We start from the raw sequence: 11531 nt of genomic DNA on the forward strand, positions 1-11531 counted from the left end.
CGAGGAAAGAATCTCCACATTCCATTCTGGAGACAGAGGAATGTTCGCCCTCAGGCCGACTGGAACGATTGTTATCATTTTCCTCACTGAACACAGACAGTTAGATACACAATTGCATACTCACTGCACAATTTAGTTAATTTCAGAGGCTTATATCCTGATTATGGCCCCTTAAGTTAAATCTAACCTTTTCTTAATCATGATGTATCAGTATGCTTAGACGAAACTGAGCAGATTCTTACACTTATCAATTTTGAATGTTAATCACAAACCAAGTTAATTTTGTGTTTCTTTTTATTGAAAAATAGTCAAAAAGGACACAACATTGCATTATGGCAACATTCCAAGGTTTTGTGGTAAATGCCTACAACCTAAAGTCACAGTTTGATTGGCAAATGGCATAGATAATTCAGTTAAAACAAAGTGTACAGAGGAACAGTTTCAGTGCAGCTGGAAAGCAAAAACAACTGAAAGCATGATAAATGTACTTTGCTGGTTGGAAAGTGGAAGATAGTATGTCATGAAATTTGCTTGTGCAACAATATTTCTCTTTAAACAAAGATAATGCAAGTAACCACACAGATCACAAACTCAAAATAAGAGAGAAGCCAAACCTATACTGGTGAAAATAATGGTGGAATATGTCTGATTTTATGGAAGGCAGAAATCTGAGAGATCATAGCTAATTAATATAAGCATGCTGTCAGGTCGTCTGCTATTCAATGTTCAGGTACTCTATACAGGCACTTATGGTGTTTGGCTATTTCCCGAAATGTGTTGAAATGCAGACTAACAATGTTATTCATTATGGCACATTGCAAGGCCAAACAGCATTCATTCAAACGTATACACTCCTGTTCCCTGGGAGTGCTTAATGTGTCTGTGATACATTAGTAGGCCTAGCTATTCAGTCCACAGGTTACCTGTTGGAATGTGTTATTGAGGTAACAGTTATACCATAATACACATACTGTACACATACCATTTCCTGGCATGATTCAAGCAGTAAACCGTAACTCACATCCATTAACTATTATAACTCATCACGCATCTTGTCTCCTTTGGGTCGCACCATTCTGCCGATGAAGAGGATGGAGTTGGTCTTGTTGTCCTTCACCAGGAAGATGAAGGGATGGTCAGCGTAGAATAACTTGGGGTTCCTCAGCTTCTCGCTTCCGAAGATGCTGGTGTCGAAAGGGTTCCCCTCAATGTCCCACTCCATGGCAGAGGCGTGGAACACATTGGAGAGGTACAGGTCCTTCTTGCCAGAGATGTTGGACAGATCAGCCTTGGTTTTGTCCACAGCTTCAGTCAGACCAAGCTCACCAAGAGTTTTCTGGAGAGAAGAGTACAATAGAGAGTGAAACATGGAGAAATGGTTTATATGTAGGTCAAATATGTTCTTTCATAGTCAAGCTTGCGAGCTAACTCGTAGTTTATGAGATAAGTCATTAACAACCTTTAAATCTATTGCAAACAATATAGTCGCAATGATGTCTTTACCTGGAGGTTGTGGCTAACTTCTACACTGACTTTGGGCAGAGAGATGGCCACGGCCCTCTCCTCCATCTTGCCCATCCAGGTTTCCAGCTGCTTGCGGGTCAGCAGCTTCTCCAGCCTGTCCAGGGGCTCCAGGTGGTAGGGCATGATGAACACCAGGCTGGACTGCTTCTGGCCCAGGGGCATGTCCAGCACAAACAACATGTTCTCTGTGTCATCATGGAACTTATAGAGACCTGTGGAAAACAGTCATGAGAATAGATTAGTCAACTGATCTTGATAATGTCTTATATTAAGGCTTATAGTATGGTATGTCTCTATTCAAAAGGTTAATGAAACCTACCAGTGCGATGCATCATGGGAACAGAGACTGTGAATGAACGGGTCACCAGGAAGCCACGGTTGTCTACCATCTTCTCATGGAACTTCTCATCCCAGTGAGCTGTAGACAGAGGATAATGTTTGTTTTCTAAAGATATTCACATCTCACAAGCTCACTGTTTAATACTCCCCAATATCAACAGTAATAGCAGTAGTGGAAGGTACAAACTACTAGGCTACAGAGTGTTTTTGAAGAACTCTACTTACGCTTGAAGAACATAGCATTGGCGATCATGGCTCCATCAGCATTCTGCACATCCTTGGTGATCTCAAGCAGCTTGCCGTTTGTTGACTTGGCCGCCCATTCGTTGATGGAGTTCACTGCGCTCCGCTTGTCCCTGAGGTTGATCTTTGAATGGTCATAGTTGTAGTGCTTCTTGCTGCTCTTCACAAAGTCATCGGCAAAGGTGACCAAGCTGGGGCCGTAGAGGCGGTTGCTGATCTTCCATGTGACGTTACGGGTCTTGGGGTCGCTGACCTCATTCAGGAGCTCTGACAGGCCTGTGTGCAGGTGCTCATCCTTCAGGGCGTCAGCGCTGAGGACAGACTTGACCTGGGAGGCGGTGGAAGCCTTGCCCCCGAGGGCCACCATGCCCAGGGAGGAGGCCACCACCACAGGGGATATCAGGATGTTGTCAAGGCCCTTCTCCTTGGCCACCGTGTGGTAGAGTCTGAAGGCCAGGTTGGTGCTCTGGTCAGCCATGGTGGTGGCGTGGCTGCTCAGCTTCTTCTTATCTTCTCCGGAGGCCGCAACGGCCAGCAGGCACAGAGCTACGACGGTCACCCACATCCTGTCTTTCTTCTGGTTCTTGAGCAGCTATAGAAGCCTGAAAGCAGACAAAAATACAAGAATGTAGGAAATCTTGTGTTGGTATTTGAGGCCACTGTTTTAAAGGGTCTATGTTTGTGTAGCAAATAAGTGTAGTTTTAGACGGAGGACACTTATTCAGCAGTTAAATTACAATAGTCACCACAAATTACAATGTTGAACCCAGAAGAGGGCAGGGTTGGCTGCACAAATGAATGGGTTCCAATTTCAGGCAGCCATGTTTCTAGCCACGTCAGCAGCTGAAGAACACTTGAGCTATAGCAGCACCCTAGTGTGCTGGGCTCTGACTGAAGGTGTATTTTGATACCTCTGTGTTCTTATTCATTGTAGAACAAAAAACGTATAAATTCACAATTTCTAAAAGAAAATATGATATTCAGAAGTTCCCCGAGGTATCATTAATGCACCTTGTTGTGAATTTCCACATAGAACATATGCAGGTACTTTTTTCCCGTGAACAGAAGCGCACAGGCTTGTTCAAATAAAAGGACCAAATGTTCAGCCTCAGGATACATCTAACAACAAGGAGTGGCTTCTTATTAATCCTTTGATTTTCGACTACTTGTAAATTGCTTCTCTGCCTTCAAAAACATGGCCATAGAGCTGGTTTTCCCTAATTTAGCATTTTTCACTTTGTACATTTTTGCATCATCTTGGGATACCTTGAAATGTTTTCATACTGATGTCAAGGTTTTCGTTTTTCATTCTGAAAGAAAAGAGGTGCATGGGGTAATCTCCATACAGCAGGTGATAAAGCATTAGTCAAACCCACATGGAGCTTTTTTTAAATAAAATTTCTTTGAATATAAGGGTCATTGTTGAAAACATTTTGTATTTGATATTTTCTTGAATAATGATTCATAGCTAGGTATATCGTGCATACACACATGTAAAACTTCTCATTGGTCAGTGCATGACCCATAGGTATAGCCGTCTGCAGCGCAGCAAAAGTCTTTGCTCCATAAAAATAAAAAAGGGTTTCGCAGCACCCACCCCAAATGACTTCCCACCGCTATGAACGTCCCACCACTCCCAAAATCATATATGCAATGTAACTAACAATTCTGCTTGTTTGTATGTGCAATTACCCACAACTCTATGAAGTTAATGCAATGATTTGTAATTTTCTCTCTTCATTTATTGAATAACTGTAACCCAATAATCAACATGCATCATCAAGCAACGATATTATCTCAAAATACAGTTATAACTGCCGTATCTAATACCCTTTATAGATAAATTGCATGAACATCAATGCGGCATCCTATCAGCTACTCCAGTTCTCACCAAACAGTTGAGATAATAGCAAATATGTGCCGTTTGATTAAACGTAAAGATATTGCAAGAGTGCCTGAATCAGAATACATACCAAATTCTACAAAGTTATGTTGAAAATAGTTTCAGAACCTAAATGCATGCACTACTTTTACTTTAAACCATTAAAACAAAACAACAGCTTCCCCCCCAAAACATCGTTAAAACTGAGCATTCTACCAGTCCTTACCTGGCACAGTTTAGCACGACTCTTCCAGATATCACTCTTTGGGTTAGCTCCTCTGTCGATTAATGTTCCTATTATTTTTTACTCTGGCCTATATATCCCACAGAAAAGAAACTTCTGGAAGTTGGGAATGGGGTATGCAAATGAAAACCTCTGGCTCTCCTTAGGAAGCCTAGACATCAGACCTCCCCCTGGATCCATTTGCTGGAGTCCTCTGCATGGTCCTAATGCTGCAGGCTGAATCAATCCCGCACACAGCTTTCATCATATAAAACTTTCACCCATTTTCTAACTTTCATTCACCAGCACAATATATATGGGTAAAGTACAATAGTGTGTATTTTTCAACAGTGGATATGTGCATGTCAGTGATGATGACATCCCTTTGGCTTCCTCTTGTAATTGTGAATGAGTACATTGGTCACAATGCTCATACTGTATGCATGATTTGTATTTTCAATAATCCTGTTCAAAAGCAATGATTATGGAAGGGATTCCACACGACTTTTATAACAGTAGTTGTAACCGTAGTTACTAGAAGTTTGTCAAAGTAATTCGTTTCAGCCTCCTCATCACTCCCCCCTCCCCCATACTGCCACGTCTTCCCAGGCTGATTGCAGGCTTGTTCAGCATGGGGGTTGTGGAGCAGGAGCTATAGCAACAGTGCTGTAAACCAGCTAGAAATCAAGCTCTGACATAAACACGTCCTCACCAGTCTCAATACAAGCAACTGCAACCACTTTTTTACATAATTTCAACTAAAAGTAACCTTTTATTGAATTACAATGTGAAATTCTACTGGTACCATGTGGTACGTCTCTTAAATAGGTATAGTGAAATGTAGTTCTGATGCCATCAGTTCGATGTCCAAATCACATCATTCCACTGTGGATGTAACATATTTCCCCCTCCTCTTTTTGCAGCCCTGTCTTAACTCTTGTGTAGTCTTAACATTCTGTAAAAAATTACCCGCCTTCACTAAACCCCTAAAATAAAGCAGCTTAATTGAATTTTAAACCCCAAATATATTTTGCATGAAGAAACAACCTGTAATTCATCACAAACTTTGTGAATATCTGGGTTTTCCCTCTTCACAATGCAGAAAGACTGCATTTAATCAGTGGATACCACTCGTTTCTATTACAACACACCTGTCATAATTGTTTTCTTTACTAAAGTAAAGGTTTATTATTATTATTATTATTATTATTGCTAAAGATACTGCATAGTTGTAAACATGAACTTTTTAGCAAGAGATAGCACTTGTATAGCCTAAGGAAGTAGCAGAAATGTGCAGAAAGTCATTTTGAATTTTATTGAAGGGAAACAATAACAGTCTTGAACTTTTTTGGCAACATAGTGATATATTATTATATACCGTACAATGAGGAATTCAACTACAAAATACTAGTCTTCTCCCATTTTTTAAACCATTGCCCCCACCCACAAGGTGTATAAATAACAACAATAAATAAGAATAAAATAAGATAATAGATACAAAACAAAAACGTGAAGAACAAAAATCAATTAACTCTAACATGTGGGACAATATGCAAGTGTGTGTGCATGGACTTTGAAGATGTATTCTCACATGTGCAGCATATAGAATTTGTTTTACAGTCCTTCTTTAGGGGTCAGAATTGATATCTTCTCCTCTTGCCTGCCCCAGGTGCAGCCTCAGGAGGATCAGGACAAGATTCAGCCCCCTGAACAGCTTTCACAAGCGCTGCAGAGGTTGCTGTGCGGTGGAGGTGCTCCCTTCTTTGAATGTGTGGCGTGACAAGTGCCTTTGCCAGCTGCTCCAGGAACACCCTCCTCTTGTTCTACTTATCAGGCATCCAGGTAGGGTTGATCTTGTTCCATATCATGAAGGCATGTTATGAGGACACATCAATGATGTTATGGAAGATAACCAGGGGCCAGCGGGCAGTCATCCTCCTGCAGCTGTAAATTCCAATCACCTTGTCCAGGTTGTCCACGCCTCCTTTGTTGTGGTTGTCGTCCAGGATGATGGCTGGCTTCCTGTCCTCATGATCACTGATCTCAGCCGTTTTGTGCAGTGCGCTCAGGAGGACCACATTCTTGTTCCTCTTTGGGAGGTAAGAAACTAGAGTGGTGGTCCATCTGTCACATCAAGCACAACCCTGGTCCCCTGGTTCTCCACTGGTCGGTTTCCCTGTGTAGACTTCCATCTTCCAAACGTAGCTGGATTGTGCGTCACAGACCACCCATATCTTGATGCCATACTTTGCTGACTATGCCATACTTTGCTGACTTGCTGGGCATATACTGCCGGAAAGGACAGTGACCTTTTGACAAAAGAGATTACTATCAGTAATTAGTATTAGTGTCATAGAAAAAAATTCACATAAATCAATGATATTACAGCAACACATGATACAATTAACAGTGAAAATCACTTACATTACAGATATGAAAATAAAAATGTACCTCTGAATGGAACCAGTTGCTCATCCACTGTTACTTCAGACCCAGGGTTGTAGAGGTATTGCAGATGCTCCACCCACTTCTCCCAGACCTCTCTTATGTTCGCCAGTTTGTCTCTCCCACGTCTTGCAGGTCTTGAATCACGGTTATCAAATCGTAGCATGCTTGAGAAAGTGTAAAAGACTTTCAGTGGCATCGTGGCACGGAAAATCACCCTTCCACTCTCTGCATCCCAGAGACTACATGTAGCCTCGCCTCAGGACCTATACACACCTGCTAAGATTAGCAGCCCTATGTAGGCATGCAGGTCAATCTCATCCATCTGTAACGGCAGATTTCCTCCTCTTCGTCTGAAGAGGAGGTGTAGCAGGGATCGGACCAAAGCGCATCGTGGTTAGTGTTTATCATGTTTTAATAATGACAAAAACGTGAACACTACAAACTACAAAACAATAAATGTGAAAAACCGAAACAGTCCTATCTGGTGCATACCACAAAGACAGAAGACAACCACCCACAAACCCCAACACAAAACAGGCTACCTAAATATGGTTCCCAATCAGAGACAATGACTAACACCTGCCTCTGACTGAGAACCATATCAGGCCAAACATAGAAACGTGAAAACTAGACACACAACATAGAAAGCCCACTCAGCTCACGTCCTGACCAACACTAAAACAAAGAAAACACAAAATAACTATGGTCAGAACGTGACAGTACCCCCCCCCCCCCAAGGTGCGGACTCCGGCCGCAAAACCTGAACCTATAGGGGAGGGTCTGGGTGGGCATCTGTCCGCGGTGGCGGCTCTGGCGCAGGACGTGGACCCCACTCCACCATAGTCTTTGTCCGCTTTAGTGTCCTCCTTTGAGCGGCGACCCTCGCCGCCGACCCTGGCCTGGGAACCCTACTAAATGGGCCCACAGGACTGAGGGACACTTCTGGACTGAAAGATGCCTCTGGACTGAAGAAGCAGCTCCGGACTGAGGGGCAGCTCAGGACTGAGGGGTAGCTCATGACTGAGGGGTAGCTCATGACTGAGGGGTAGCTCATGACTGAAGGGCAGCTCATGACTGAAGGGCAGCTCATGACTGGAGGACAGCTCATGACTTCAGGGCAGCTCCTGACTGGAGGGCGGCTCTGGCAGCTCCTGACTGGCGGGCGGCTCTGGCGGCTCCTGACTGAAGGGCAGCTCATGACTGGAGGACAGCTCATGACTTCAGGGCAGCTCCTGACTGGAGGGCGGCTCTGGCAGCTCCTGACTGGCGGGCGGCTCTGGCGGCTCCTGACTGGCGGGCGGCTCTGGCGGCGCTGGGAAGACGGGCAGCGCAGGCGGCGCTGGGCAGACGGCAGACTCTGACCTGCTGAGGCGCACAGTAGGCCTGGTGCGTGGTGCCGGAACTGGTGGTACCGGGCTAAGGACACGCACCTCAAGGCTAGTGCGGGGAGCAGCAACAGGGCGTACAGGGCTCTGGAGACGCACAGGAGGCTTGGTGGTGGTGCCGGGACTGGTGGTACCGGGCTGGAGACACGCACCACAGGGCGAGTGCGTGGAGGAGGAACAGGGCTCTGGAGACGCACAGGAAGCCTGGTGCGTGGTGTTGGCACTGGTGATACTGGGCTGGTGCGAGGAGGTGGCACCGGATATACCAGACCGTGAAGGGGTACTGGAGCTCTTGAGCACCGAGCCTGCCCAACCTTACCTGGCTGAATACTCCCCTTAGCCCGGCCAGTGCGGCGAGGTGGAATAACCCGCACTGGGCTGTGCTGGCGAACGGTGGACACCATGCGTAAGGCTGGTGCCATGTACACCGGCCCAAGGAGACGCACTGGAGACCAGATGCGTTGAGCCGGCTTCATGGCACCTGGCTCGATGCCCACTGTAGCCCGGCCGATACGAGGAACTGGGATGTACCGCACCGGGCTATGCACACGTACAGGAGACACTGTGCGCTCTTCCGCATAACACGGTGTCTGCCCGTACTCTCGCTCTCCACGGTAAGTTGGCGCAGGTCTCCTACCTGACTTCGCCACACTTCCCGTGTGCCCCCTCCCAAGAAAAATTTGGGGCTGCCTCTCTGGCTTCCAGCCACGCCTCCGTGCTGCCTCCTCATACCACCGCCTCTCGGCTTTAGCTGCCTCCAGCTCTTCACGAGGGCGGCGATATTCTCCAGTTCGAACCCAGGGTCCCTTACCGTCCAGAATTTCCTCCCATGTCCAGGAGTCCTATGTACTTGGCCGCTGCTGCTGCTGTCCCTTACCACGCTGATTGGTCCGGTTTTGGTGGGTGGTTCTGTAACGGCAGATTTTCTCCTCTTCGTCTGAAGAGGAGGTGTAGCAGGGATCGGACCAAAGCGCATCGTGGTTAGTGTTTATCATGTTTTAATAATGACAAAAACGTGAACACTACAAACTACAAAACAATAAATGTGAAAAACCGAAACAGTCCTATCTGGTGCATAGACACAAAGACAGAAGACAACCACCCACAAACCCCAACACAAAACAGGCTACCTAAATATGGTTCCCAATCAGAGACAATGACTAACACCTGCCTCTGACTGAGAACCATATCAGGCCAAACATAGAAACGTGAAAACTAGACACACAACATAGAATGCCCACCCAGCTCACGTCCTGACCAACACTAAAACAAAGAAAACACAAAATAACTATGGTCAGACCGTGACACCATCCTTTCCAGTTTTCTCCATACTTACGGAAACCCTCCAAATTTGTAATCTCCAGGATGATTATTTTAGATGGCTGGTGTGCTGAACATGTAGAATGTTGAGGCAATGTCCTGGGCATGGGCAACTGCATGTCTTGTGGACCCTGGGGTCATCCTTCTGACATTTTGTGCTGCCATCCTGCTCTGGTTGTCATATGGTGACAAGGACCATGTTATTTTGTTATTTGACCAAAATCTGGGGATTTCTTCTTCATCTGAAGATGATGCATCGTGCTCTGGGTTGTATTCTCCCCCATCTTCTTCTTCAGATACCTCCTCCTCTTCTAAATCGTTGTTCTCTGGTTCCTCCTGGACATCTGAAAAAATCTGATCTGCGACCTGTTGGGCACTGAAACGTGCACTCATGGCTTCAGCAAAGAGAGAACTGGGGGGACTGTCATCTGCAGCAACTTTAAAGCCTCTGACTGCATTCCCCATTAGTAAGCAATACTTTCAATAGATTTTTATTTTGTCTGAAATGTAGTTTATTTTCTCTGTAATTGTTTTTATTTTGTCTGTGAACTTGAGTCATGTGTGGGGTCATGGAGGGGAGTGTCAAGTTCGTTGAAAGGATCGGACCAAGGCACAGCGTGCGTAGAGTTCCACATAATTTTAATAAACTGAAACTCACCTAACAAAACAACAAACAACCAAACGAAACATGAAGCTACTGATGTGCACTAAGGCAACTATACATAGACAAGATCCCACAACACAAATGAGGGAAATGGCTACCTAAATATGATCCCCAATCAGAGACAACGATAAACAGCTGTCTCTGATTGGGAACCATATCAGGCCAACATAGACATACAAAACCCCCTAGACATACAAAACCCTAGACATACAAAAACTACCGTACCCACCCTAGTCACACCCTGACCTAACCAAAATATATAGAAAAACAGAGATATCTTAGGTCAGGGCGTGACAGGGAGATGCTGCACATGCACAATACAGTTTTAGTTTTGTCTGAGTTCACTCAGTAGCACACATAATCTCCATTTCTCATTGTATGTGTGTGTGTGTGTGTGTATGTGTGTGTGTGTGTGTGTGTGTGTGTGTGTGTGTGTGTGTGTGTGTGTGTGTGTGTGTGTGTGTGTGTGTGTGTGTGTGTGTGTGTGTGTGTGTGTGTGTGTGTGTGTGTGTGTGTGTGTGTGTGTGTGTGTGTACATAATCTTATAACTGCCGGGTCAAAAATTACTCTAAGACAATCTTTGTACCCTGGTGGTGTACAACTTTCATGGAAATATGAACAAAGGCGATGTTTCACTTTTTGTAATGTTGGGGTCACTCTAGGAAAAGTCATAAAACTTCAAGTTGAAAGAAAATAATTTAGGGGTTTTCTCTGCAAATAAACATAGTGGCGGTGTTAAGGGTGTGTACTGGAGGCGAAGTCGGGTGCAGGAGAGCAAAGTGCAGAACAGAACAGAGCAGAACAGGCACACTTTTTATTCCGGTCCAACGAAAGCACAAAAGTACATAAATGTGCCCAAACACGGAACATAGACAAAAAGTATGGCGCGTAACAATACCCACATAACATAAATACAATTTCACACAAAGACATGGAGGGGAACAGCGGACTAAATACATGCAGTGTGATTAGGGAATGAAAACCAGGTGTGTATGGAACAAGACAAAACAAATGGAAATATGAAAAATGGAGCGGCGATGGCTAGAAAGCCGGTGACGTCCATCGCTGAACGCCGCCCGAACAAGGAGAGGAGCCGACTTCGGCGGAAGTTGTGACAGGCGGGTCATTTTTGACCCTTGAGACAACACAAGGTTTAAATTGCCGTCACATGCCAGCTGATGAGAGACTTGCCTTTTGGTGATTGGGGGAGAATGTTCCTGAGGCTTCTACAAACACAAGTCCGCTACCATACCCATGCCGCAGTCCCATGTCCCCACCCCCTCCCCCAGGCTCTGTTTTTTTATTCTATAATAGTCAAATACTCTGAAATTCCTCATCCCCTGCATGAGTCAGGGTAGGCCTAGTTCAAACAAGCCTGGCCCAATCCCCAATGGAACTAATCTACATGCAAAGATGGCTCTATCCAGAGTAACAATACATTCGTTTTTGAGTGAGGAATCTATAAAACTCACCAGGGCCTCATACGTGCATATTCCATTTTAG

General features: G+C 45.0%; 1 protein-coding gene across 2 annotated transcripts; it reads right to left on the reverse strand.

Moving 5' to 3' along the window:
- Positions 1 to 276: 276 nt before the first annotated feature.
- Positions 277 to 4352, reverse strand: LOC139549380 (serpin H1-like). 2 transcript variants are annotated; one of them, XM_071359830.1, is made up of 6 exons: positions 4215 to 4352; positions 3373 to 3416; positions 2089 to 2708; positions 1844 to 1942; positions 1504 to 1736; positions 277 to 1336 (listed from the first exon to the last, which is right to left on the reverse strand). In XM_071359830.1, exons 3-6 carry the CDS (start codon positions 2669 to 2671, stop codon positions 1034 to 1036), a joined length of 1218 nt encoding a protein of 405 aa, XP_071215931.1. In that variant the 5' UTR covers positions 2672 to 2708; positions 3373 to 3416; positions 4215 to 4352; the 3' UTR covers positions 277 to 1033. The 2 variants fall into 2 exon arrangements, with proteins under 2 accessions (XP_071215931.1, XP_071215932.1); XM_071359831.1 differs by lacking the exon at positions 3373 to 3416 and having other exon boundaries at positions 4215 to 4325.
- Positions 4353 to 11531: the final 7179 nt, after the last annotated feature.

This window comes from Salvelinus alpinus, chromosome 22 (assembly GCF_045679555.1).
Source record: "Salvelinus alpinus chromosome 22, SLU_Salpinus.1, whole genome shotgun sequence".
NCBI classification, from domain to species: domain Eukaryota; kingdom Metazoa; phylum Chordata; class Actinopteri; order Salmoniformes; family Salmonidae; genus Salvelinus; species Salvelinus alpinus.

What these genes read in the sequence shown, in the direction of transcription:
- LOC139549380 (XM_071359830.1), bottom strand. Translation starts at nt 2,671, where the DNA reads ATGTGGGTGACCGTCGTAGCTCTGTGCCTGCTGGCCGTTGCGGCCTCC. An exon ending in CAATGCTATGTTCTTCAAGC is followed by an intron (nt 1,943 to 2,088) that starts GTAAGTAGAGTT and finishes CTCTGTCTACAG; the next exon opens with CTCACTGGGATGAGAAGTTC. An exon ending in AAGTTAGCCACAACCTCCAG is followed by an intron (nt 1,337 to 1,503) that starts GTAAAGACATCA and finishes TCTTCTCTCCAG; the next exon opens with AAAACTCTTGGTGAGCTTGG.